This window comes from Phacochoerus africanus, chromosome 5 (assembly GCF_016906955.1).
Source record: "Phacochoerus africanus isolate WHEZ1 chromosome 5, ROS_Pafr_v1, whole genome shotgun sequence".
NCBI classification, from domain to species: domain Eukaryota; kingdom Metazoa; phylum Chordata; class Mammalia; order Artiodactyla; family Suidae; genus Phacochoerus; species Phacochoerus africanus.
The window spans coordinates 22084337-22110859 of record NC_062548.1 but is presented as its reverse complement, the minus strand read 5'-3'; the positions used below and the strand labels follow the sequence as shown (position 1 = coordinate 22110859).

The 26523-nt window shown below is 49.8% G+C and overlaps 1 protein-coding gene across 1 annotated transcript in view; it reads left to right on the top strand.

Moving 5' to 3' along the window:
* Positions 1 to 4623: 4623 nt before the first annotated feature.
* HS3ST4 (heparan sulfate-glucosamine 3-sulfotransferase 4) overlaps positions 4624 to 26523 on the top strand; it is a 512292-nt gene continuing 490392 nt past the window's right edge. Inside the window, exon 1 of the mRNA XM_047779132.1 lies at positions 4624 to 5357. Coding sequence (XP_047635088.1) covers positions 4624 to 5357 — 734 coding nt within the window. The remainder of the gene's footprint in view (positions 5358 to 26523) is intronic.

Sequence of the window (26523 nt, the reverse complement as noted above, 5' to 3'; positions counted from 1 at the left end):
TTGGTTTCCCAATTTGCTTCTTTATAAAAACTGTTTGGGATGCGTCTTAACTGTCCATAATTTATGTATGCAACAGTGAGACCCAGAGAGGTGATAAGAACTATGTAGCTAGCAAATGACAGCTTTGTTTTTTGACTCTATCATTTGATGATACAGAAGTGAAACTAACAGCACTAAATGGCCTGAACCTAGCCTGAACACAGATTGGGACTTGAATCCACGTGCCGGGACTCGAACCCACCCTAAGACCCAGATGGGGACTTGAACCCATGGTTTTAAATTAGAACCACTCACCCTGTGTCTGGACTCCCTGGGGTTCAGGTTCTTTATGCCTCCATGCAGAAGGAATTCAGTGAGAGACAAAGTGATAGGCAATAGATTTATTAGGATAGGATGCTTGTGAGACGTGCAAGCAGGCAGGCAAGGCAGCTCTGCCCTGAGGATCTGGTGGGATACAGTTTTCTCCTCCAAGGGGAGTGGGGGTTGGAAAAGCCCATCTCTTCCTTTTGGGAAGTAGCAGCTCCTCCCCGGTATCTGGTAGGGGGTGTATTCAAATCAGCAGAAGGGCGGTCCTCAAACTCTTGCCCTTGATCTGAATCTGAATGCAGGCGTCCTGCCATCCCCCCACCCAAGGACCTGAGGCACTTCTTGCTTCTCCACTGGGCAAGCCAGCCTGCCTGGTTCTGATGGCCTTTTTTTAAGCCATTTATGTACTTACAGTGATCTCCCCATGTCCCCTAAGTTTCCCTCGTTATCTGTGGTCCTTTATTGGGACGTCCACAACTACCTGTGCCTACTCCATCCCTCTCAGACGTGAAACAGAACGAGGCAGTGCGGATGTTGGGATGGTAGGTGTTTGATTGGGCGGGACGGTGAGATACATGAAAAGGCAAGGGCCCCTTAACGTGCAAAGGTAAAGAGGTTGGAGTGGGTCAGTTAGGCAGTGAGAGGCAGGATTCTGAGTCACCAGCTCTGTCTCAGAAACGTTGATCTGCTGTTGCTGCTGAGGATGGATACAAACGAGGTGCACGAGGCACGTGGGAAGCCTGGAGAGCAGTTGGAGGAATATGGAAAAAAACTCAGATAGGCCTGAATGAGCATGGGTGTTGGCAATGGAAACAGAAAAAAAAAAAAAAAAAAGAAAAAAGAAAAAAATCTATCTGGTCTCCAGATCCATTGAGAATTGAGGAATGAATTCTGAGTTCTCCCTCTGAAGCTGCTCCCCATTTTTATTTATTTATTTATTTATTTTGTCTTTTTAGGGCCACACCCGAAGCATAGGGAGGTTCTCAGGCTAGGGGTCTAATCAGAGCTGTTGCTGCCAGTCTGCACCGAAGCCACAGCCATGCCAGATCCAAGCCGCGTCTGCGACCTACATCACAGCTCACGGCAACGCCTGATCCTTAACCCACTGAACAAGGGCAGGGATCAAACCCGCAACCTCATGGTTCCTAGTTGGATTCGTTTTCACTGTGCCATGATGGGAACTATCCTCCCCATTTTTAATCATAGGTTTCTCAAGAGTTCGCTCCCAGAAAAAGCCCAGAGTAAGGGTAGAAAAAACAAAACAAAACAGGAGTTCCCTGGAGGCTCGGTGGGTTAAGGATCCTGTGCTGTCATTGCTGTGGCTCTGGATACAGCTGCGGGGTGGGTTTGATCCCTGGCCTGGGAACTTCTGCATGCCACATGCATGGCTTAAAAAAAGAAAAAGAAAAAGACAACTGCTAAGTAAATCTTTTTTTTTTTTTGTCTTTTTGCCATTTCTTGGGCCGCTCCCGTGGCATATGGAGGTTCCCAGGCTAGGGGTCGAATCGGAGCTGTAGCTGCCAGCCTACACCACAGCCACAGCAATGTGGGATCCGAGCTGTGTCTGCAACCCACACCACAGCTCACGGCAACGCTGGATCCTTAACCCACTGAGCAAGGCCAGGGACCGAACCCGCACCCTCATGGTTCCTAGTCGGATTCGTTAACTCCAAAGGAAGAAATCTACAAAGCTTCTCTGTCCCCTAAATCACCTCTTCCCCCTCTTTTGTGGGGCCCGACACTTTGCCAGCGGGGCTTCATTCTTTCATTCATTGATTCAAGTGTGATTACTTAGGGACAACAAGCTGGAGAAGGTATTCCAAGAAATTCCCTCAAACAACGTCCAGACAAGTAGCAGGAATGTAGGGGGACCATCTGGGTGCCTCACGAACAACAGGGCACATGCGCTCCACCCAATGGGGGCTCCTCAGGTCTGGCTGAGGGGTTCAAAGCTGTTGGATCTGCTATTTCCATAGAAACCTCCTATCTAGGTTTTTTGGGGGGTGGAAAGCCCTTCACGTTTATAGCTAGTGGACATTTCTTCGTATCACCGTTCTGGCCACATTGAGCTTTGCTGGTCACCAGTTTTGCCACCTCTGGGTTGAATTTTCACGTCCTTTTATCAAGACCTTTCCGAATGTGGCAGTGCATCTTGAGCAAACGTAGATACCAAGCAGGTTTGTTGGGATTGCCCAAGCTGAGCATCCTGGTGCCTGAGCCTTGAAAGGGAAACAGGGCATGGCAGTGGCAGTACCGGCTTCCCCCTGAGCCTCCTGACTGACCACCCAGAGCCGGACTTAGAATGGGAAGAGGGACGGGCCAAGCTTGTGCTTTCTCCCAGCTCTAGTTGGCCTCTTCCCATGAATATTATAGAAATGCCATCGTGTGGTGTTTGAAAAACCATCCCTGGTACCACGGAATGATTTACAGGACACCAGACTCTGCATTTCAGAGGTCTCCAGTGTATTATAAAAAGTATATTATAAAGGAATAATCTTTATCTGAACTAAAGCTGCAGTGAAGGAAACTCGTGTCCAGCTGAGAGCAGCAGTGAGCTTTTGTTCACTCAGGGAAAAGTCTGCGTTCCTCCTCTTATTTGATTAACATCCCCCCCCCCACCTTTGGCACTGGGTATCTAGTTAATATTTAGACATGACATACATTTTCTTTCAACGGTTGTTCCTATGATGTGATCAAACGAAACCGGAGATGCCACCCACATCAGCTGCCAGGTGAAAACAGACAGACCCCCCCCCCAGGCACCCAGCTGTGGCTGGCAGGGTAACATGGGAGTCTCTGAGCCAGTCCCTCAGAGATACTGGCCCCTGGATGTGTGCAGAGCCAGCCCCTGTCGCCAGGAAGCAGAGTTCTCCGGAGTGGCTCCGTGGATCCCTCTGCATCTCTTGGTGGGGGACTCCCATTATCCGCCCCCCACCCCGGAAGCAGAGTCTAGTTCTGAATCTTCCAAAGCTTTCTGATGTTTACCATTCCCTGACCCCCAGCCCCTACCTAGAAGAGGGAGGTGAGGGATGGATGGAAATACTCAGAAAAAAAAAAAAAAAAGAAAGAGAGAAAAGAAAAAAAAGAAAAAGAAAAAAAAACCCCATAAAAACAAAAATAAAAAAATACATTTCCCCACTAAATGCAACCCCACTTGTCTCTGAATATTACATGTTTAAAGCGAGGATGGTTTCAGTCTATTTCAGTCGAGGGAAATCTAACTCCTTTATTGGCAACGTCCCCAAGGGGCGTGGTGAAGGGTGTAGAGAGGCAAGGACAGCCTCATCTTTTGAAGTAGAAAGTCACCAGGTGGCAGGACAGGGGCAAGAGCTCTAGGGGTAGGGAAACCTGGGCGTTTGTGTCAAAGCGCCACCCGTCAGGAGCTTCAAGACAAGATGGGGAGGCTGGAACGATGGAAGTTGGGATGAGAACTGTTATGGACAAGAAACCACTCCGGGGCTAAAGGCAGGAAGAGATCCGGGGTGACGAAAGGGCGGGTCAGCGATGGGCCGAGTTTGCCTGGGGTCCCAGGGGAAAAGGGGAAGCAAGAGCTCTCTACCCTTTGGCCCCTAGCTCTCTGGTGCGCAGCACCCTCGGCAGGCGTCCGGCTCTACGTCCCTAAAAGTACTGGGAGAAGGATGGAGAGCCCGGCGTCCCAGGCTCCCAGGGGAGGGGAAGCACGCGGGGTTGGGCGGGGAACACCTTCGGCGAGTGCTTGCCGAGCGGGGCGGGGCGCCGGGGGCACCATCTCCGCTTCCCGGGGTGCCCCAGCCCTAGCGCACGCCTCCGCTCCCGCGCCCCCCTCCGCAGGCGCGCGCGAGGCGCACTCCCCTTTCCCTCGGCGGCGCGGGGCGCGCGCCCGGCCCCCTCCGCCTCCCCTCCGCGCGTCTCCTCTCTCCCGGCAGAAAGTTAGCAGCGGGGAAGGAACTCGGGGCTGCAACAGCGCGCGGCGGCGGCGGCAGAGGCTGGAGCGGGAGCCGCGGCAGAGCCGGGGAAGCGGGGGCGCTGCAGACGGAGCAGGTGCAGCCGGCGGGTCCGCGCGCCCCCCTCGGTCCCCTAGCCAGAGGCTGAGGGGGGTGGTGGGGGGTCCCCCGGACGCCGCGGGAAGAGCGGGGCGGGGGGCCATGCGGCCGGGCTCCCCCCCGGCGCAGCGGGACAGCGGCCAGGGCCGGGGGCGCAGCGGCGTCGCTTCATGCAGCCGGGGCGGCTGGGCAGCGGCGGCGGCGGCGGCGGCGGCGGCGGCGGGGGCGGCGGCTGAAACCATGTCCGGGCAGCGCCGGGGGCCGCCGCCGCCGCCGCCGCGAGCCGGGAGCCGCGATGGCCCCGTGGCCCGCACCTCCTCCGCCTCCGCCTCCGCCTCCACCTCTCGCCGCGCCGCCGCCGCCCGGCGCCTCGGCTAAGGGCCCGCCGGCGCGCAAGCTGCTTTTCATGTGCACCTTGTCCCTGTCCGTCACCTACCTGTGCTACAGCCTCCTGGGCGGCTCGGGCTCCCTGCAATTCCCCCTGGCGCTGCAGGAGCCGCCGGGCGCCGCCGCGGAGCCCCCGCCGAGCCCGCCGCCACCCTCTCTGCCGCCTCCCCCCGTGCGCCTCGGCGCCCCCTCGCAGCCGCCCGCGCCGCAGCCGCCGGACAACGCGAGCCGCGGGGAGCCGCCCGAGCCCCCTGAGCAGCCCGCCGCCCCTGGGGCCGACGGCTGGGGACTGGCGAGCGGCGGCGGAGGCGCCCGGGACGCCTGGCTCCGGACCCCGCTGGCCCCCGGCGAGATGGTCACGGCGCAGAGCGCGCTGCTGGAGAGGGAAGCGCAGGAGTCCAGCACCACCGACGAGGAGCTCGCAGGCCGGAGGGCGGCCAACGGGAGCAGCGAGAGGGGCGGCGCCGTCAGCACCCCGGACTATGGGGAGAAGAAGCTGCCGCAGGCGCTTATCATCGGGGTCAAGAAAGGAGGGACCCGCGCGCTGCTGGAGGCGATCCGAGTGCACCCGGACGTCCGGGCGGTGGGCGTAGAGCCGCACTTCTTCGACAGGAACTACGAGAAGGGGCTGGAGTGGTACAGGTAGGACCCCGGGCTCGGCGGGTGGGACGAGCGCGTAGGGGAGACCCGGGCGAGAAGCCACCGCGCCCCCTGCCCTTGGGGATCCGGGCAGCGTCCCGAGAGCCCTTAGCCCCGCGAGGGCTCGCGAACCCTGGCGGGGCTGCTCTGGGGGAGCGGCGGAGAGGGCTGGAGGCTAGCCAGGGATCACTTTATTTCTGGGCAAGGAGAGAAGTGCTCCCTTGCTCTGCCGGCCTCAGGCTCATCGCCCTGGGAGCTGCTTTCCAAATCAGCCTGGTTCCCAGCCTGGAAATTCCCAGCCCTGTTGCCCGCGGGGTGTTTGCAAACCCTGGCTCTGGCGGGGCTGTGCGCTTCTGTGTTGGGGACGCTGAGATAGACCGAAGGGCTTTGGGATCCCCTGGAATCTCTCAGAATCGCCCTCAAACGCATTTGCGTGGCTGGACTCCAACTTCAGGATTTTCAGTTAAGAGCAAAAGGAACAGGGGGCAGTTAAAAAGATGATGTTGGTGAGTTTTGGCTTTCTAGTAAAGACTGAGGATGTTTCCTAGCTCCAGAACTTTCTATCCTTCTTGGGTTGCACGAACGCTGGGGTAATTTTGCATCGGGAGCGTCGGTGTGTACATGCCAGTTCATGCCCTAAGAGTTTTAATGCCCCGTGCCCGCGCCCTTTCTAACCCGCGCTTCCCTCTGCAACAGATTGGAGCTTATGTCTAGTGAGATGTTTGTTCATCTCCCTCCTTTTCCACCGTCTGCCAGCGGTGAGGGAAAGGGAGCAGAGAGTACTAAGTTAAGTGCAGGTGAAATAAATGAATAATCCAGCTTTCTCACCAGCTGTACCTCTTAAAACAGCACCGGTGGATATGCCCCAAAGGCAGACCTCCTTTGCTTCCTCTCCCCGCTTCCTTCTTTTTTCTTGGTTTTTTTTTTTTTTTTAATCTCTCTGGAAAACAGATTTGGATGGCTGGCCCCATCTCTGTTGCATCTCAGTAATTAATTGCAATTGTCAACCAGAAACACAGGCTTTGTCAGCTAAAGTGATGTTATCATTTTAACAGAGCCAATAGGTAAAATAAGAATGGTTTCCTGACAAGTCACCTTCCTGATGAAGAGATGGGCTTTCTAAGTTTAAATTACAGCCTGGGAAAGTTTTAGAAATAACTTTGGAAACATATTAAAAATGTCTATATGGTGATGGATTTCTCCCCCCTTTAAAAATATGCCTCATGCTTTCAAAGCTTGAGAGAAGTGCACTTAGGCATAAACATTCCAGCACATTCAACTGAAACAGCAAATGTGTCTGTTCATGTCTTGTCTATTTCAACAGAGAGAACTAATTGCAATATTTTAGGAGGCTTCAAATAGCCCCTTCCTATCAAAACATAAGACAGCAAATGCTTAATTTAACTGGAAAATCAGTATTTATAATATCACAAGCCATGGCTTCCAGTTTGCAATTACAATTAAAAAGGTGTTAGGATGATTAATGGAACAACAGCAAAATCAAAAAAAAGTGGGGGGGGGTATGATGTCTGGGAAGGTTTCAGTCGTTTCCTTGTGGGTTATAGGAATGTTCTGGCTTCTGCTTTGGGGTAGCTGTGCTCCTAAGAGGGTGCTGTGTTTTTTTCCCTGATTCTAATTTTAAAGCTGTGGATCTGCTGAGAGGTGTCAAATGCCCTTTGGGGAAGAGGGAGGCATAAAGATCACATCTCTGCAACATGTGTTTGGGTTGCTTGGCAGCAGCTGGAAAATGGAGAAGAGGGTGTCTCATCCAGATGACTTAGAGGGTGTGTGGTGGGAAGACGCATCAGGAAGTCCCATCGCAGGGTCTGGAGTATTCTCTGAATGAAAGGCTAGAAGATGCAGGTTTTCTTAGCTCTTTTATACTGCGGCTGGGGAAAGGAGGTATGTAAACTGCCTCGCTGTCCCGACGTGGCTGTGAAGATACTATTCTAGCACCGTGGTATCCTCAGCCATCACTCGTGGTACCTCGGCTGAGTGTCCCATAGGACTAAGAGCTGTCGATAGACCTGGGTTCCCTTGTCCTCACTTAAGAGGACCACATGATATCTCTGTAGCCTCTCCATGCCCCCCCCCCAACATCGAACTCCTGATAAGTGCTTATTACACTTAGTGGTGCTGATTGGAGTGGCTAGAGAAGAATCTATGTGACACAGAGGAGTCATTTTCCACCCAAACCTGGAAGACTCCTAGAAACCCTTCAGCCCCTAGGCTAGCTCTCCAGCCTCAAGAGGCAGTGCTGTGAAGGCATTTTTGGGGATTCCCAGTTGCTCCGGCCCTTCGAGTTCATCTGTCTCTCCCATCTGGGCAAAAGGGGACAGCATCGCCACTATATTGTACAAAGGATGCAGTGACATGGATTTAGGCCTGTAACGGAAACCCTCCTGTTTCCCCCATCCCCGTCTTTTAAATGGTGGCCTCTGTACTTAAATGGTTACACTTTCTCCCCATACCCAGGATATTCTGTCTGGAGTCTTACTCTGCTGTTTGCTTGAATAGAGAGTCACAGGTTCATTAAAGGTTTGGATCCTCTCCGCCCCCCCCCCCCGCCCCCATTTATTTGTTTTGCTTTTCTTTTGCTTTTCGACGTGCCTCCCAGGAACCTCCTGATTCTGCAAGTGTTCCTGGGTACTGTGTTTTGGGTAAGAGGGAGAGGAAGAGGAAATTCGGGCTGCCCTCAGCAGAGTTGGCATGGGTCTCCTGATATCCAACTCAGCAGCCCCAGTTTTATCTCCTTGGTGTCGCCCTGGTTGTATCTAAATCTGGGCTGTGCTTTTCACCTATGCCGTCGATGGAATGTGATTGCAAAACACATTGGAGATTAGAACATATGCATCAGATTTGCAGGACAAGATGGATTGATGGATTAGGGTGTGTATTAAAGCTATGCCAGGGCAAGCCTCCCTGGGGGGATTGACACGGAGCAGTGATTAATAAGTGGGGGGTAGATTAAATCCTCCACTCCCACACCCCTCCCCCCCAAACAGAAATAAAAGGGCACAATCCACCTTTCAGCGTGAGCTGATACACACTGACTGGGCTGAAACCTTAAACTCTTCTAATGGGGTGGGACCTTGTGGCCTGCCAAGCGGCTGTCCTGGCAGAACTCATCAAAGGGATGGAGGTGACACTTGAGCTGGGGTCTCCCCTGTGGATCACTGACTGTGCAGCAGCCATGACCACTTTGCTTTGGAAGCCATTCGGCTGTAGGGCTCTGGGAAGCGACTGTCCCTGGTTTGCAGTTGTCTTCACTGCCAGCAGTTATGCCACACGTCCTGTTGGCTGGAGGGGTACAGCTGGGGAAGTGGGTTCAGTGTTCTCACGCATGCCACCCGTCCTTGGGATGTGGGGTCTGGAGAGAGAAGCAAGGAGGGTGGCGTGGATTGCCCTTGCAATGCAGCAGGTTAAGGATCTGGTGGTGTCGCTGCAGCGGCTCGGGTTTGATCCTTGGCCTGGGAACTTCTATGTGTAGTGGCAGATTAAAAAAAAAGAGAGAGAGAGAAAGAAAGGAGGGCGATGTAAGGCATTGGCAGGTGTTGAACACCTGTTGTCATGGTGGTTTGAGATTTATGGACATATTATCGCATCTCTGCGTGGCATGATGAGACTGTGAGCAAAAGAGCAGGCTTTCTGCTTTACCCTAGGCTCCAGGAGGGGTAAAAAGACTCAGGAGTTCCCGTCGTGGCTCAGTGGTTAGCGAAACCGACTGGTATCCATGAGGATGCAGGTTCGATCCCTGGCCTGGCTCAGTGGGTGAAGGATGAGGTGTTGCCTGTGAGCTGTGGTGTAGGTCGCAGACGTGGTTCGGATCCCGTGTTGCTGTGGCTTGGCGTAGGCTGGCGGCTACAGAACCTATCGGACCCCTAGCCTGGGAACCTCCCTTTGCCGAGGTTGCTCAACTGATCAGTGGCTGAGCTGAGATTTGAAGCCACTTCTGCCCAAAGTGCTGTTTCTTCCTGGGTACTACGCTGCCCCACGTAGAGTGCTAGTAGGGGCCTTCTCTTACCTCCTTCTCTCATTTAGCAAACGTTTTTAATGATATTTGCCCTGTGCCCAATACTGTTTTAGGGACTGGGGATAGAGGATAAAGTGAACAAGATGCCAGATGAAGCAACTGTTCTCCTGGAACTGACATTTTCCTGAGGGCAGGGTGTGGGGGTTGGGGAGACAGCAGACAAACAAGCCTCTCTTTTAGTGTGGCGACTTGCAAACTTCAGGTTCCACTTGTGACTCCTGTAATCTTTATTGCCACTGGGCAGCGCTCCTGCACAGCCGTGCTTTTGAAATTTTCCAAGCACATGAGTCACTTGGGGGTGTTGTTAACTTGCAGATTCTGATTCAGCAGGTTGGGGGGAGGGGCCTGAGAGTCTGCATTTCTGATTTCCAAGGTGATGCCGAGGCAGCTGATTCCTGGACCTCCCTTTGAGTAGCAGGGGCCTGGAAAATAATTGGTGTGTGTGTGTGTGTGTGTGTGTGCACAAATAGCGCATGTGTGCATGCACTGTGTTACTTAAAATCAAATAATTAGGGATACCCTCTCTGTGGAGGTGGTGTATGTACATGACGTGAAAGAATCAGGCCCTCCCATGGGATGATCTGGTTGAAGAGGTTTCCAAGCAGAGGGGACAGTAAGTGCAAAGGCCCTGAGGCCGAAACAAGCCTCAGGACTTTACAAAGCGTCCTTTCGTTATTCCAAAAGCTGAATGTATTTTCTAAACAAAAAAATGAGGGTCCTGGAGCAGAAATCCAACTGAACTGCTGGGTTTTGGTCTCATATGCTCTACCTTCTCTCACAGCTGTTATAATATTGACTGGAGGCTCTTATTGGGGATGTTTTTGGGAAAAGTCTGATAATGATTGACTTTGCAATCTCCATCTGCTTAACCTTTTAAACCCAGGGTCACCAACTCAGATGCCTTCGGGGCTCACGTAGATAATATACATGAGTGAAATAGACTTAGGTGGGGAGAAACTAGGGCACATATGTTCTGTCCGAAGGGGCAGCGGGGCAGCCACGTCTGTCTCTCGCAGCTGTCTTTTCCATGTGCCCATGTGGCATCAGAGCGACCAGGTAGGTCTTCCACTTGGTCAGAGAAACTGGAAATCCAGGTTTTGGTGTGAAGTGGCCTGGTTTTGGACGCTGGCAGCAGATTTCAGTTTCTTAAAAGCGTGCTGTGTGGAGTTCCCGTCGTGGCGCAGTGGTTAACGAATCCGACTAGGAACCATGAGGTTGTGGGTTCGATCCCTGGCCTTGCTCAGTGGGTCGACGATCCGGCGTTGCCGTGAGCTGTGGTGTAGGTTGCAGATGTGGCTCGGATCCTGCGTTGCTGCGCCTCTGGCGTAGGCTGGGCGGCTACAGCTCCGATTGGACCCCTAGCCTGGGAACCTCCATATGCCGCGGAAGCGGCCTGCGAAAAGGCAAGAAGACCAAAAAAAAAAAAAAAAAAGAAAGAAAAAAAGCGTGCTGTGGGCCAGCCCTTCGGAAACACATCTGTGGACTGGACATAGCCAGCTGGCTACCAGTTAGCAACCTTTGGTTTAAAGTCATTTCAGAAAGTAACTGGCTGGAGTTCCCGTCGTGGCGCAGCAGAAATGAATCCAACCAGGAACCATGAGGTTGCGGGTTTGATCCCTGGCCTCGCTCAGCGGGTTAAGGATCCGGCTTTGGCGTTGCCGTGAGCTGTGCTGTAAGTCACAGATGTGGCTTGGATCTGACGTTTCTGTGGCTGTGGCTTAGGCTGGCAGCTGCAGCTCTGATTCCACTCTTAGCCTGGGAACCTCCATATGCCTTGAGTGCAGCCCTAAAAAGCAAAAAAGAAAAGAAAGTAACTGGCATACCCATAACCTTGGCAGTTGCCAGCATTGTGGCTTATGTGTGCTGTTTTGGTTTGGATTTTTTTTTTCCCCTTTATGAATTTTGCAACAAGATAGGGGGAAGCACCTCCCTCAGAAGGCAACAACAACAAAGAAAGCTGGATGGAAGCAGGGACATTGAAGCAGCAGAAAACAATTCACACATAAATTTCCCGTTTGTTCCCAATGAATATTTTCTGGAAGGTGGTAACATTGTCGCTTTGTTCAGTCCTTGATCTGAAGGGCTCGTGTTTGATCCATACAGATCAGTTGTACGTACACCACAGATTCTGGTCTCGTGGACGGAGGAAGACCTGAGAGCTAGAAAAATTGGGTTCTAGGTTTTTCTTTGCACCATACTAGTTCGACTAGATGTCAGATTCCTTCATATCTTCTCCCTTCCTTCCTCTTTCTTCCCCTCCTTCTTTCCTTCTTTTCTTCTCTCTTACTTAGATGATGAGGCTCCATAGGGCCCATTCAAATGCTAAAATATTTTCATGCTAGAACACACTTCTTTCTGGAACTCTTCCGACGGAGGAAGCTAGTGGAAGAGAAATAACGTGGTTTGGAGCATGAGTTTGTCTCTCTGAGCCAGACTCCACAGAATCCTCTACCGTGTGACCTTGGACAGAATCCTCAATATCCCCCAGCCTCAGTTTCCTCATCTGCAGAGTGGGCTCCATGGTATTTCCTTCCAAGAGATGATGTAAAGATGCAATGAAAAGACATTCAAGTGCCGCCACACACTTTGTGACATAATGCATTTCCCTCTCCCCTCCCCTCCTCTCTCTGTCTCTCTTCCTCATCCTTCTGGCTCTTCTTCTTCCTTTTTCCTTCTATCCCTGCCTTTTCTCCTGCCTGTCAGTACAGAAGGCCTTAAAGCAAATGCTGTCATGCATTTTTTTTTTTTTTCATTTGAAAATCGTCTTTTCTTTCAAGAGGATGTCTGAGTGAGGGATTTCAGACCCTGAAGCAGCTCTTAAGGAGCTCTCTAGAGGATAATCAAAACCAGATTCCAGGATTTGGTCTGTTGTAACTTGAGCTGAAGGAGAAGAGTCTGCTTTCAGGAGCTAAGGGCAGCCAGAGTTCTCCCTAAAAGGGCATGGGCTAGCTAGGGAAATGGCTAGGCTCTCTGGGCTAGCCCCCTGACATTTGCTTGAGCCCTTAGTAGGAACTGATGCTCCTTGCCCCATATATGCAGAGGCATTCAGGATATCCATTCTTCTGCAGAGCTGAAAGCATTTGAGGGTGCAGGATGGTTCAGAAAGCCCCCACAAAACTCCCTGTCTTGAGATTTGGCAGCTTTTACTGGGGAGTTCTCCAGCTATCATGACATGATTGATTTATCTTTTTTGGGGGGGGAGATCGTGCCACCTGTTTTTACTTTTTTTGTCTTTTGTGTTTTTAGGACTGCACCCAAGGCCTGTGGAGGTGCCCAGGCTAGGGGTCGAATCGGAGCTGTTGTTGCCGGCCTACACCACAGCCACAGCAATGCCAGATCCAAGCTGCGTCTGCCACCTACACCACAGCTCACGGCAACGCCAGATCTTTAACCCTCTGAGCAAGGCCAGGGATCGAACCTGCAACCTCATGGTTCCTAATCAGATTCATTTCCGCTGCACCACAACGGGAACTCCCACATGTTTTTACTCTTAAACTGAGTCAGGGGAGAGGCCTTGAGACTGCCGGTGAATGAGGAATTGCTGGGATTGCACATTAGAAAGTTTTAAAGGTTTTGGTTTAGTATAATGGCTGGTATCTCTGAAACTGATCGAACCACCGCTGCCCTGTTAATCTCCTGATTCCACTGGTTTCTGTGGTTTAACAAGCTCTTCTATAACTGTCTTGGGAATTTCAATCTGAAATTATAATTCGCTAAGGGAGACTTTCAGCCTATCTTGCCATTAATTAAACGAAGAAGGTGGAATTTTTTTTTTTTTTTTAACACTCACTGGTTAGGATTGTCTTTGTTTAAAAAGCTTTTTTTCCAGCATGCCCATTGTGGCACAGCGGAAACGAATCTGACTAGGAACCATGGGGTTTCGGGTTTGATCCCCGGCGTCGCTCAGTGGGTTAAGGATCCTGTGTTGCTGTGAGCTGTGGTGTAGGTTGCAGATGAGTCTCGGATCCTGCGTTGCTGTGGCTGTGGTGTCGGCTGGCAGCTGTAGCTCCGATTCAGCCCCTAGCCTGGGAACCTCCATATGCCGTGGATGTGACCCTAAAATATATATATATATAAAGCTTTTTTTCAACCTTTATTTAAGAATGTATGAAGGCTATATATACAGGAAAACAAACTAACACATGAATCGGGCCATATGCTTTGGTTGTGAATGATGGAAATTGAATTTTCAACCGTTATAAACAAAGAAAGGTAGTTATTGGCTTATGTGCTTGGGAAGTGTAGGGGGTAATTGATGAATGGTTTCAGGAAAAGCTGAATCCAGGGGCTCAAATGATTGTTACTAGTCTCTGTCTCTTTCGATTCTTTGGCGTATTTAGCTCTACCTTGCTTCATTCTCAGATAGGTTGTCAGACTACATTTTAGACGAGGTGGTAAGCAACAACCCTAGATGAGCATTTTTTTTTTTTTTTGGTCTTTTTAGGGCCACACCCATGGCCTCTGGAGGTTCCCAGGCTAGGGGTTGAATTGGAGCTGCAGCTGCCTGCCAACACCACAGCCACAGCCACGTGGGATCCAAGGCAGGTCTGCGGCCGACACCACAGCTCATGGCGACGCTGGATCCTGAACCCACTGATGAGGTCAGGGATCGAATCTGTCATGGATCCTAGTCAGATTCGTTTCCACGGATCCACGACGGGAACACCCTAGACAAGCATATTTTCTGTTTATCAATTCTTTGGGAAAATGTTTTTCTTCTGTAAGAAGTTCCTAGGGATGATACTGGCCCAGGTTGGGTCATGGGCCTATTCCTGAAGCAGTCACTGGATAATGCTCTAATAAGGCCTGGTGGATGTAGCCAGCCTTGTGGCTTGGGGTGGTGGTGGGAGAAGAAAAGCAGGGTTGGAGTTCCCGTCGTGGCGCAGTGGTTAACAAATCCGACTAGGAACCATGAGGTTGCGGGTTCGGTCCCTGCCCTTGCTCAGTGGGTGAACGATCCGGCGTTGCCGTGAGCTGTGGTGTAGGTTGCAGACGCGGCTCGGATCCCGCATGGCTGTGGCTCTGGCGTAGGCCGGTGGCTGCAGCTCCGATTCGACCCCTAGCCTGGGAACCTCCATATGCCGCGGGTGCGGCCCAAGAAATAGCAACAACAGCAACAACAACAACAACAACAACAACAACAAAAAAGAAAAGCAGAGTTATTCCCACTGCAAGTGTAGGGGATCGTTTCCCCATCAAGAATGAGGTGTATAAGGCTTCTGTTGAAATAAGAAGTAGGGACCAGTTAAACCCCATGCTCATTAGACATATAATGATCCACTCTGGGAGAGGCATATGACCTCTCTGCCTATTTTAAGCCAGGAAGAGGTCCAAAGGGTTAGTTTGGGGAGGTTCAGTGCATTTGTTATTTTAATTCTTCATGTATTTATTTATCCATTAAACATGTATTGATTATCAACTATGTGTCAGACGTGAATCATGGCCAGTGATCTGAAAGAACTCACGGAGTGGAGAAATGGACAAGTAAATGATTCCATCACAAGACGAAGTCCTGACAAAGTGCGTTTTATTCTAGGAATGGAAGGATGGTTAGATCTCGGGAAGTCTAACACATAGTGTGATTTACTCTCAATATTCTCCATACGCTTCCTTTAGAGAAAAAGCCCATGATTTTCTTTATGGATGCTAAAAAGTCTGATAAAATTAAATATTTATTCCTGATTTGGGGAATATCCAAAGCCAGCATCATCTTTAATGATGTCACACTAGAAACATTCCCATTAAATCCAGAGCAAGACCAGAACACCCACTGGTGTCACTATGATTCCTCGGGAATTAATAAAAAATGGAAGAAGATGCAAAAAGAAAAAAAAAGAATAAGAAAGGAGGAGGTAGAATTATCACCCTTTGCCAATAATTTCATCTCTTGTTGGCAAACCTAAGATAAGCAATCCCCCCATGAATCTATTACAAACAATAATGGGATTCATTAAAGGTGACTGGTAAGGAAATTACTATGCAAAATCTATAGTTCTCCTATGTGCATAAAGCAAGCATTTTGAAAATGTAATGAGAGAAAATATCCTATTTATAGAACCCACCAAAGAGACAAAGTAACTAGGAATAAATTTAGCAAAAATTGCAAGGCACTTGTAAGAACAAAATTTTAATACTTTCCTGAGGGGCGTCAAAGAAGAAAACGGTACATGGAATGAGAGCTCTTGCTCTAGGAGAGTTTCTTTCTTTTCCTTCCCTACCCCTTTCCCCCTTCCCCTCCCCTCTCCCCCCCCCCATCTGCACCCTTCTTTTTCTTTTTAGGGCCGAACCCTTGGCATGTGGAGGGTCCCAGGCTAGGAGTCTAATCAGAGCTGTAGCTGCCGGCCACAGCCACAGCCACAGCCACGCAGGATCCAAGTCGCATCTGTGACCTACACCACAGCTCCTGGCAACACCCGATCCCCGACCCACTGAGCAAGGCCAGGGATCGAACCCTCATCCTCGAGGATACTCATCGGATTAATGTTCTGCGCCACCGCAGGAACCCCCCTTTTTTATTGGAGATTGTGGCTGCTAAATTGAGGTCAGGTGTATTTGAGGGTGCTCTGAAAATATCACTTATATGAACATGGCCAAAATGTTGTACTTCAAAGATAGGATTCTCTTCCTTTTTATGGTTTTCCTTGGCTGAGGATGGTAAGACAACCATTTCGGCTCGGATTCATAAACAGTGGTAGAATTCCTTATGGACTGACTGCTTTGTGTTCCAAATTGAGGGGCGGCAGGAGTGTGCCAAGGTGTGGATGAACAGCTGAATTAGTGTCAGTTTGCAAATGTAGGTGCCCTCCTGTTGTTCTGGAGCAAAAATATATCAGGGACCAGGGATGGTTATTTTTAGTGCATCGGGGAGAGAAAGATGCAAGATTTGTGCCTGCAAGAATCCCAGGGCTGCTGTGGGAAGGACTGGGGTGGGAACACATACTGTATCTGTAGGTGCCAGGCTTTGCTCTGAGCAGTGGATTCACCTGGTGAGACAGGTGCTGTGACCGCCCCCCATTGTACGCATCTGGGAACTGAGGCACAGAGGGGTCAGGGAACTTGCCCGAAATGTGGAGGTGGGCTTCAGACCCAGGCGTGGGGCCCCAGCCATACAGCAGTTCCTTTCCTGTGTCCCAAAGCTCTTTTCCACCCGAAGGGATGTTTTCCAGCATCCTGGGAGTGTGGAATAAATGCTGCATGTCCCTGCTTGAAGCTTTGGGTGTCACCTGTTCCCACAGAGGGCTAGTTGTGGGGTTTTGTTCCCTCACCCCCCAAACAGACTGTGGGCGTGTCTCCCTTTCTGTTCTGAGATCAAGCTCATTCCTGCTTGAGGGCATTTTATTTTATTTTATTTTGCATTTTAGAGCCATACCTGCAACATATGGAAGTTCCCAGGCGAGGGTTCGAATCGGAGCTACAGCTGCCAGCCCTACACCACAGCCACAGCCACACGGGATCTGAGCCGCATCTGCGACCTACACCACAGCTCATGGCATCGCCAGATCCTTAACCCACTAAGTGAGGCCAGGGACTGAACCTACATTCTCATGGATACTAGTCGGGTTCCTTGCCACTGAGCCACAGTGGGAACTCCCTATGTTTTCTTTTTTCAGAGCGTGTATTACTGCCTCTCGCTCTTCTGAATCGTCCTGATTACTTATCTGTCCTCACCAGCAGACCAGCTCGGTGGGAGCAGGGTCTTGTCTACCCTGTTTCTGCTGGTGCTCAGAACCAAAACAGTACTTGGCATACAGAAGGCACTCAATAATGGTGGCTTGTTCATTGCTGATTGTGAATTAGTGAATTACTGGATGGAAGGGGTACCTTCTGTGTGCTGTTTTCTTGCAAAATTTCAGCCTTCTTTCTTGCTTTCTATTTTTTTGCTTTTTGGGGCCACACGTATAGCATAGGGAGATTCCCAGGCTAGGGGTCAAATCAGAGCTACAGTTGCCAGCCTACGCCACAGCCACAGCAACGTGGGATCTGAGCCGCGTCTGTGACCTACACCACAACTCATGCCAACGCCGGATCCTGAACCCACTGAGCGAGGCCAGGGATCCAACCCATGTCCTCATGGTTCCTCGTCGGATCTGTTTCTGCTGTGCCATGATGGGATCTCCCAAGCTCCAGGCTTCTGAAAAGGAATCACACGCTCACATTTCTGGGGAACTCTGGCTAAGAATTGTTCGCAGCTCGTTCCTGAACTATTTTGGTGAGACTATTTTGGGTACGAGAAAAAGAAACCCACTCAAACAAGCTGTGTGGGCTAGACAATGTCCCCAGAAGGTCCCAGCAGCACACCACACCATCCCATTTATTCTTCACAGCAGCCCCACCGAACAGATACTGTCTTATCTGAGTTTCTCAAATAAAGAAAATGAGACTTCAGAAGGGCAGGTGACAGTCCTGGGGTCACACAGCAGGCTGTCCCAAGCCAGGCATCTTTCCACTGCAACACATAAACTTTTGGTTCTTGGCTTTTGTCACTGTAGTGACAAAAGTTTTAGAAGAGCCTGGATTATTCCTGATAGAGGTTCATGCTCTCAGAGTCGTTTGGCTTATGTTTCTCTACATGTAGTTTCAAAAGGACATAATTGCCATGTAATAATCAGACAGGAGTTCCTGCTATGGCTCAGCTGGTTAAGAACCTGACATGGTATTTGTGAGGATGCAGGTTCGATCCCTGGCCTTGTTCAGTGGGTTAAGAATCCGGTGTGGCTGTGGCTGTGGCTGTGGCTGTGGCGTAGGGTGGCAGCTGCAAGTCTGATGAGACCCCTAGCCGTACATGCAGCCCTAGAAAGCAAAAAAAAAAAAAAAGAGAGAAAATCCGTCACATCAAGGCTGTGTTTGATTTGTAACCCACTCTAGGTATGTCCTTAGAGCTGAGGAAATTTGAGTCAAAGAGAGCCTTTATCGCAGGGCAGTTTGCCTGTTTGGAGCTGTGTGATATTTGGAAAAAGAAGACGGAACGGAAAATCAGAGATTAAAGATTTGAGGCTGAGGCATTCCCCTTAACGATCCGGCGTTGCCGTGAGTGTGGTGTAGGTCGCAGATGCGGCTCGGATCCTGCATTGCTGTGGCTGTGGTGTAGGCCTGCACTATAGCTCCGATTAGACCCCTATCCTGGGAACCTCCGTATGCCTCGGGTACGGCCCTAAAAAGAAAAAAAAAAGAAGATTTGAGGCTGAGTTCTGTGTCTCCCTTGCTTGGTGCGCCGAGAGAGTATTTAGCCTTGGAGCCTTTATTTTCTCATCTCTAAAATGGGAATAACAGTTTCTCATAACTCCACGGTGGTTTTGCAAGGACAGGATAACGGTGATGGGCAAGGATCTGCTTTGTCTACACACTGGAGTTGTTAATCCGCGCACGTTTCCACCACCTCCCCCAGGTAATTGGTTTTCTGGAATGTTGCACTCCAGGGAGTACCTGAAATACAGGACAAGCACTCTTATCATAAAGTTAGATTAAGAAGTTTAATTTACAGAAACTATTATATACTGGGGATATCAAACATTGTGAGGGCAGACTGCATAAAGATCCCGAGAATTCCTGGAGAACTTCTGAGTGCATAATTCTTTTACCTGACTCCTGACCATTGAGGCATCTTTTTTCTTTTTTTGTCTTTTTGCCATTTCTTGGGCCGCTCCCGCGGCATACGGAGGTTCCCAGGCTAGGGGTCGAATCAGAGCTGCAGCCACCAGCCTACGCCAGAGTCACAGCAACGAGGGATCCGAGCCGCATCTGCAACCTACACCACAGCTCACGGCAACGCCGGATCGTTAACCCACTGAGCAAGGGCAGGGATCGAACCCGCAACCTCATGGTCCCTAGTCGGATTCGTTAACCACTGCGCCACGACGGGCACTCCCATTTTTTTTTTTATACTGAAAAAAAAATGGAAAAAGGAATAGGGCCCGTTTCTTCTTAGGATTGCCCTGAAGTTGGTGAGCTTGGGGAGTGACCAGGAGATGCTCTCATTTTTGTTCTCAGTTGACTTATCGTCTCTTTTTCTGGGTACCTTTGCTGCGTTTCCCAGCTTCTGGCTGTCTGATGAGCCTACTTCCTTTTTTTTTTTTTTGTCTTTTTAGGGCGGCACATGGAAGTTCCCAGGCTAGAGGTCAAATCGGAGCTGTAGTCTCGGGCCTACGCCAGAGCCACAGCAGCACCAGATCCGCGCTGCATCTTCGCCCTACACTACAGCTCACGGCAACGCCGGATTGTTGACCCACTGAGTGAGGCCAGGGATCGAACCCGCAACCTCATGGTTCTTAGTCAGATTCGTTTCCACTGAGCCATGATGGGAACTCCGAGCCTACTTTCTAAGCTGTGGAAGGAACCATGTCATCTTTTTTTCCCCTCTCTTTTTTATCCCTCTCTCTTTTTATTTTTTTGGCTGCCCCTGTGCCAGGGATCAGATCTGAGCTGAAGTTGTGACCTCCGCTGCAGCTGTGGCAATGCTGGATCCTTAACCCGATGCACCAGGCCAGGGGTAGAACCTGAGTCCCAGTGCTGCAGAGAGGCTGCCAATCCCCTTGCTCCATAGCGGGAGCTCCCCATGTCCTAATCTTGGAAACCTGGGAATTTGCTACATTATATGGCAAAGAGGAATTAGGGCGGCACGTGGAATTAGGATTGCTAAACAGCTGACCTTAAAATGGGAGATTATCCTGGTTTATCATGTATCATCTATCTTGTTTAATCCCGAGTTCTTTTAAATGGAAGAAGGAAGCAGAAGAGGGAGAATTAGAGAGATGGCAACATTGAAGCGACTCAGCTTTGTTGCTAGCTTTGAAGGTAGAAGGGGTCAGGAGCCAAGGAAATCAGGCAGCTTCTAGAAGCTACAGAAAAGGCCAGTAAAGGAGTTCCTGTTGTGGCTCAGCAGTAACGAACCCAACATAGTATCCATGAGGACAGGGGTTCGATCCCTGGTCTCGCACAGTGGGTTAAGGATCTGGCATTGCCCTGAGCTGTGATGTAGGCTGAAGATGTGGCTCAGATCCAATGTTGCTGTGGCTGCGCTGTAGGCCGGCAGCTATAGCTCTGATTCGACCCCTAGCCTGGGAACTTCCTTATGCCACAGGTGCGGCCCTAAAAAGAAAACAACAATAACAACAGCAGCAAAAAGAAAGAAAGAAAAGAAAAGGCAAGGAAATGGGTTCTTGCTTGGAATTTCCAGAAGGAATGCCTTTGTTGACCCATTTCAGACTTCTGACTTCCAGCGTGTTAAGCCAATTAGTTTGTGGTCATTTGTTACAGCAGCAAAATACTGATTCCAGGGATTTCCAGCAGGATCCTTCTTGTTTCTTTTACTCCCTTTGCTTTTTTTTTTCTCTTTTTTTCTGGAAAAGATCACCTCCAGGGCTCTTTAGGTCTTTTGCCAAACAGCAGCATAGATGTCACCGTCCACTCTTTGCAGAGGTCACTGGACTGGTTAGTGGGGGAAACTGAACTGTAGCAACAAAGAGACCCTGAAATACAGTGGCTTAAATAAGGTAGATGATTCTCCTCTGTAATGAAAATCAAGAGTCAAAGTTTGTGCTGCACGAAGACCAGCCACCCAGAAGGCAAACAAGCTGAGAACAGGGGTTTGAGGTGTGCAGGTGTCTGTGTTTGAATAACAGCCCTGCCTGAGCACTGCAACCAGACTCAGCTGCTGGGGCAGCTGTGCTCAGGGACACCATTGAGAGATCTAAGTTCTAGTCTTTCCATCTTGTTGCTGTCCCATCCCTTGGGGAGCTTGTTAGAAAGGCAGAAGCTCAGATCCCATCTCAGACGTTCTGAAGCTGAATTTACCTGTTAAGAAGATACTTGGAGGAGTTCCCTGGTGGCCTAGTGGGTTAAGGAGCTGGCATTATCACTGCTGTGGCACAGATTCCATCCTTGGCTTGGGAACTTCAGCATACCATGGGCGTGGCCAAAGGAGGGAAAAAAGAGATGATACTTGGGGCATTATTTTGCACAAAGTTTGAGAAACTTTGTGGCTTACATGGGAGGCTTTTCAACATCAGCACTGTGGATATTTTGGGTCAGGAAAGTCTTTGTGGTGAAGGGCTGTTGGGTGCCTTATGGGATGTTTAGCAACCTCTCTGGCCTCCGCCCTCCCCAGATGCCAGGAGTTAACTCCTCACTTCTGTGTGTGTGTGTGTGTGTGTGTGTGTGTGTCTTTTTGCCATTTCTTGGACCGCTTCCACGGCATATAGAGGTTCCCAGGCTAGGGGTTGAATCGGAGCTGTAGCCGCCCAGCCTGCGCCAGATCCACAGCAATGCGGGATCCGAGCCGCGTCTGTGACCTACACCACAGCTCACGGCAACGCCGGATCCTTCACCCACGGAGCAACGGCAGGGATCGAGCCCTCACCCTCATGGTTCCTAGTCCGGATTCGTTAACCACTGAGCCACGGCAGGAACTCCTCCTCACTCCCCTCTTGTGAACAGCCCCAAATGCCTTATGTCCTCCGGGAGCACATGTGCTGTGGTTGAGTGCATCTTTGCCTAGGAGGGTTTTTCTCCTGCGTGATCAGAGCTGAGACCATCCCATGTACCTTACCTGTCAGGCAAAGAGGACAGAGTCCCGGAAGCCGAAGACTTCCTCTGAAGCAGCTGAGGCGGAAGTGACATTCAGGACTTCCGCTCTCGTTCCCCGGGCGGGAGTTCCGTTCCGTGGCCACGTCCATCTGCAGAGGAGTCGGGGGAACCTATGCGTGTCTCTGTACCCAGGAAGGAGGGGAGACTGAGTCTGGGGGACAGTCAGCTGTCTGTTAAAGTAAGTCGCACATGGATGTGGTCCTACTAGACCTCTTAGCATTTTCGTCTGTGGAAAAGGGAATCCAGTTGGAAGGATGGCATAAATTGAGTAGGCATGATGCTTTCTGCAGTTGGAATACACCTCACTAAGAGGTCCCGGGAAATTTTAGAGGAATACATAAAACTTACCTGATTCAAAGAGTTCCCGTCGTGGCGCAGTGGTTAATGAATCCGACTAGGAGCCATGAGGCTGCGGGTTCGATCCCTGCCCTCACTCAGTGGTTAAGGATCCAGCGTTGCCGTGAGCGGTGGTGTAGGTCGCAGACACGGCTCTGATCCCGAGTTGCTGTGGCTGTGGCGTAGGCCAGAAGCTACAGCTCCGATTCGACCCCTAGCCTGGGAACCTCCCTATGCCATAGGTGCGGCCCTAACAAGAAAATAAAAAGTAATTTTCTTCCATATTTGTTAAGATTGTATCATTACTATCAATGTGTTATACATACATATACACATGCCTAAAGGTATGTAGCTGTGTACATAGCTGTCTTGTTTCCATCAGTCTGGCACCATTGCCTTGGTACCACTCTCATCTCTTGCCCAGACTGTTGCAGTAGAATTTCTGTTCTTGTTTCACTAATACTCTTGGCCTCCGTAGTCAGCTCCTCACTCAGTGACTGGAGCAAGCAATCCTTTTAGAACATAAAGCAGACTACATTGCTCTCCTATTTCACATTTTTCATGGCTTTTTGCCAACCTGGGAGGAAACTCTGAGTCCTGATTATGATCTGCAAAGCACCGCAGAATCAGGCCCTTGCCCACCTTTTCAGCCATATTCATTTGCCTTCTTCTCTTTGCTCCTCTGCCTGAGCCACACTAGCCTCCCTGCTGTACTTGGAGAAATGAACAGTGGGCCTGCCTCAGGGCCTTTGCACTTGTTGCCTTCTCCACTTGTAATGCTTTTTTTCCGCAGATAATTGCATGGTTTTCATCTTCCCTTCATTCGAGCTTTTGTCCTATTCTCCCTCTTTTTTTTTTTTTTTTTTTGTACAACCTGCATACTCCTAGTGGTAAGAACTCCACTTCCTGGGGAATGTTGGTTAAAAAAAACAGTGTTACCAGTAATATTTGCCTAATTCCATAGTTATTCTGCTCTTACCCAGGTTTCTGTTTTCTTAATTTCCTAGTTCCATCCTGGAAGGAAGATTTAGTTCTGATCAAAATGACTTTGATGTTGTCGGGAGCCATTTAAACGATGTTTATGTGGAGTTCCCTCTGTGGCTCAGTGGAAACAAACCCAACTAGTATCCATGAGGATGCGGGTTCGATCCCTGATCTTACTCAGCAGGTTAAGGATCTGGTGTTGCTGTGAGTTGTGGTGTAGGTTGCAGCCGCATCTCCAATCCCTCTCATGTTGTTGTGGCTGTGCTGTAGGCCGGCAACTGTAGCTCCAGTTTGACTCCTAGCCTAAGAATGTCCACATGCCTCAGGTGCAGCCCTAAAAAGGAAAAAAAAAAAAAAAGAAAAAGTTTATTAACAGTCAGCTATTCCTGCTATTTAAGTATACTGCCTCTAGGTGGTGGTCATGTGACACAAGCAGATTTCAAAGTAACGCTTTCCCTGAGATAAATGATAGGAGTGGCTTCAGGCTTCTTCTGGCCTGGGTTAATCCTGCATGTTTTGCTCCTGCCAAATCGGAGACTTTATAAAAGAGTCACTTTCAGTAAACAATAAACAGACATCCACACAGATGTTTAGAGCATGTTGAAAACAAACTAACTCAAATACAGTTGGCTATCTTTTTTTTTTTCGTTACCCACTTCTTAGCCAGCTTTGAAAATTTGTGTTCAGATATGGAGCGTGTGTTGCCAGGTGGCATTTTTCCTTCCTTCTTTGCTGTGAATGGCTGAATATGTACAAACAAAATGAACACCCCATGTTTGCATCAATTTATGTTAAGACGTTTAATATTAGAAATGAGTATTGGGAGTTCCCGGCGTGGCGCAGTGGTTAGCGAACCCGACTAGGAACCATGAGGTTGCAGGTTCGATCCCTGGCCTCGCTCGGTGGGTTAAGGATCTGGCGTTGCCGTGGGCTGTGGTGTAGGTTGCAGACACGGCTCGGATCCCGCGTTGCTGTGGCTCTGGCGTAGGCCAGTGGCTACAGCTCCAATTGGACCCCTGGCCTGGGAACCTCCGTATGCCGCGGGAGTGGCCCAAGAAATGGCGAAAGAGACCGAAAAAAAAAAAAAGAGAAAAGAAAAGAAAAGAAATAAGTATTATATATGCCAGATATTAAATAGGTATACTCCCCATTTAGGCTCTGAAAATTCCATGGTGATTTCAACTAACAAACTATCCCATGACCTCACTCAGAACCGCTGATTTTCTTATTTAGGATGAAATAATGAGTTTGTTCTATACTTGGCGTATGAATTACCACGAGGAGTCCCATCTTTTAGTTGACCTGCAACTCTTCCTCCTGGATTTCTTGGGATTCTGTCTCTTTGTGGTCCCTTTACCTCTCCTCCACCAGGAAGAAGAAATTTCCCTAAATCAGGAGTTCCCATCATGGCTCAGTGGTTAATGAACCCCGCTAGCATCTGGGAGGACATGGGCTCGATCCCTGCCCTCGCTCAGTGGGTTAAGGATCCGGCGTTGCCATGAGCTGTGGTGTAGGTCTCAGACTCTGCTCGGATCCTGCCTTACTGTGGCTGTGGTGTAGGCTGGTGGCTACAGCTCCGATTCGACCCCTAGCCTGGGAACCTCCATATGCCACGAGTGCGGCCCTAGAAAGACCCCCAACCCCCCCCAAAAAAAATCCCCAAATTGTCATATGTTAGAGAAGATTAAAAGAAAGTCTCTCCCAGTGGTTTGAAGCTTAGCTGTGGAAGCACTGTTGGCTGCGAGTTTTCTGGTTAATGTAGAAATTTCAGGTCAAATCTGAACCAAAATGGAATGTGATGGCTTATGTATTTGAAAAGGCCAGGGTGGGGATGGCCTCTTTAAGGCTTAAATAATGTCAGTAGCGCTCTCATTTGGGGGTTCTACTGCCTCTGAGGTGGTTGGCTGCTTTCTTATAACCCATCCCCTTGCATTGGGGAGTGGGTGCCAGCCAAGTCTTCCAGCTCCAATGCAGGTGGAAAAGTGTGCCATCTCCGTCCTGGAGGTGTCTGCTGAAGTGGCATTGATGCTTATGGGACCACACACACAACCAGCAACCAGCCCTTGTGGCCAGAGAGGGTGGGGGGCTTTGAGGGACTTGCCCCCCTGGAGCAGAGGTGGGATGCTTCCCCTGGGGGACCCAGAAGGTGAGATGGGGGCATCTTGCCAAAGCAGAACCAGGATGTAGTTTTCAGAGAAGGGAAGTGGATGCTGGTGCCAAAACAACAGATGTCTATTTCGAGACTCTTCTGTTCAGACATAATCTTTCGCTGAAGCACAACAGAATAAAACAGATACACCAAGGGTTCCTCTGACTTAGGTGGGATGGAGGGCTCGGGTCTTCTTCTGTGTCACTCCATCAAGGTGGGCACAGCGTGGCTCAAAACCTTTCCCTCTGGCTTCCTGCTTGAAGATTCTACTTCTCTCTCTCTCTCTTTTTCTTTGGAGGGGGGGCTGCACCCATGGCATATGGAAGTTTCCAGGCTAGGGGCCTAGTTGGAGCTACAGCTGCCAGGCTACGCCACAGCCATCGCAACACCAGATCCAGCTGCATTTGCAACCTACCCCACAGCTCATGGCAATGCCTTATCCTTAACCCACTGAGCAAGGCCAGGGGTCGAACCTACGTCTTCATGGATGCTAGTTAGATTCATTTCCGCTGAGCCACGATGGGAACTCCTGCTTCTCTTCTGTAACACAGATACAAAGGAAGGAAAGGAAGAAGAGAGAGAGGGAGAAGGAACAAAGGCAGGACTCTTGTCCAGAGTCAGTACCTAAGGTGTGTGACCTCCTGAGAAAAAAGTCTAAAGAACCTGCCCTTCAGAAATCACTAATGATTTATTTAGAATATTGTCTATTTCCATCATTTCCTTAGCAACCCCTAGCAGCTGCCTGGGAAAATTTAAAGGGATCGTATATCTTACAAGAAAATTCTTCAAATAGCAAGTGAAATCTTGTCATCACATTAAGTCTTCCTGCCCAGATTCACTTCAAGTCGAGAGGGAGAGATGGTTTGGCATTTGATCAGCCTTAATGTAACAACTAGATAGCCCAGAATTTCTAGAACAGCCCTGATTCTGTGTCATTTTCCTCTTTGCAGTTAAGGTAAGGCTGATGATCTAGAATTAAGTGCAGTTTTCTTTTATGCTTTTGTAAGACTCTTTATGAAAATAAATCCACATTTTGGGGGGAAATTTTTTTTCAGCCAAATCTAGTGTCTTGATGTTTAGTTTAA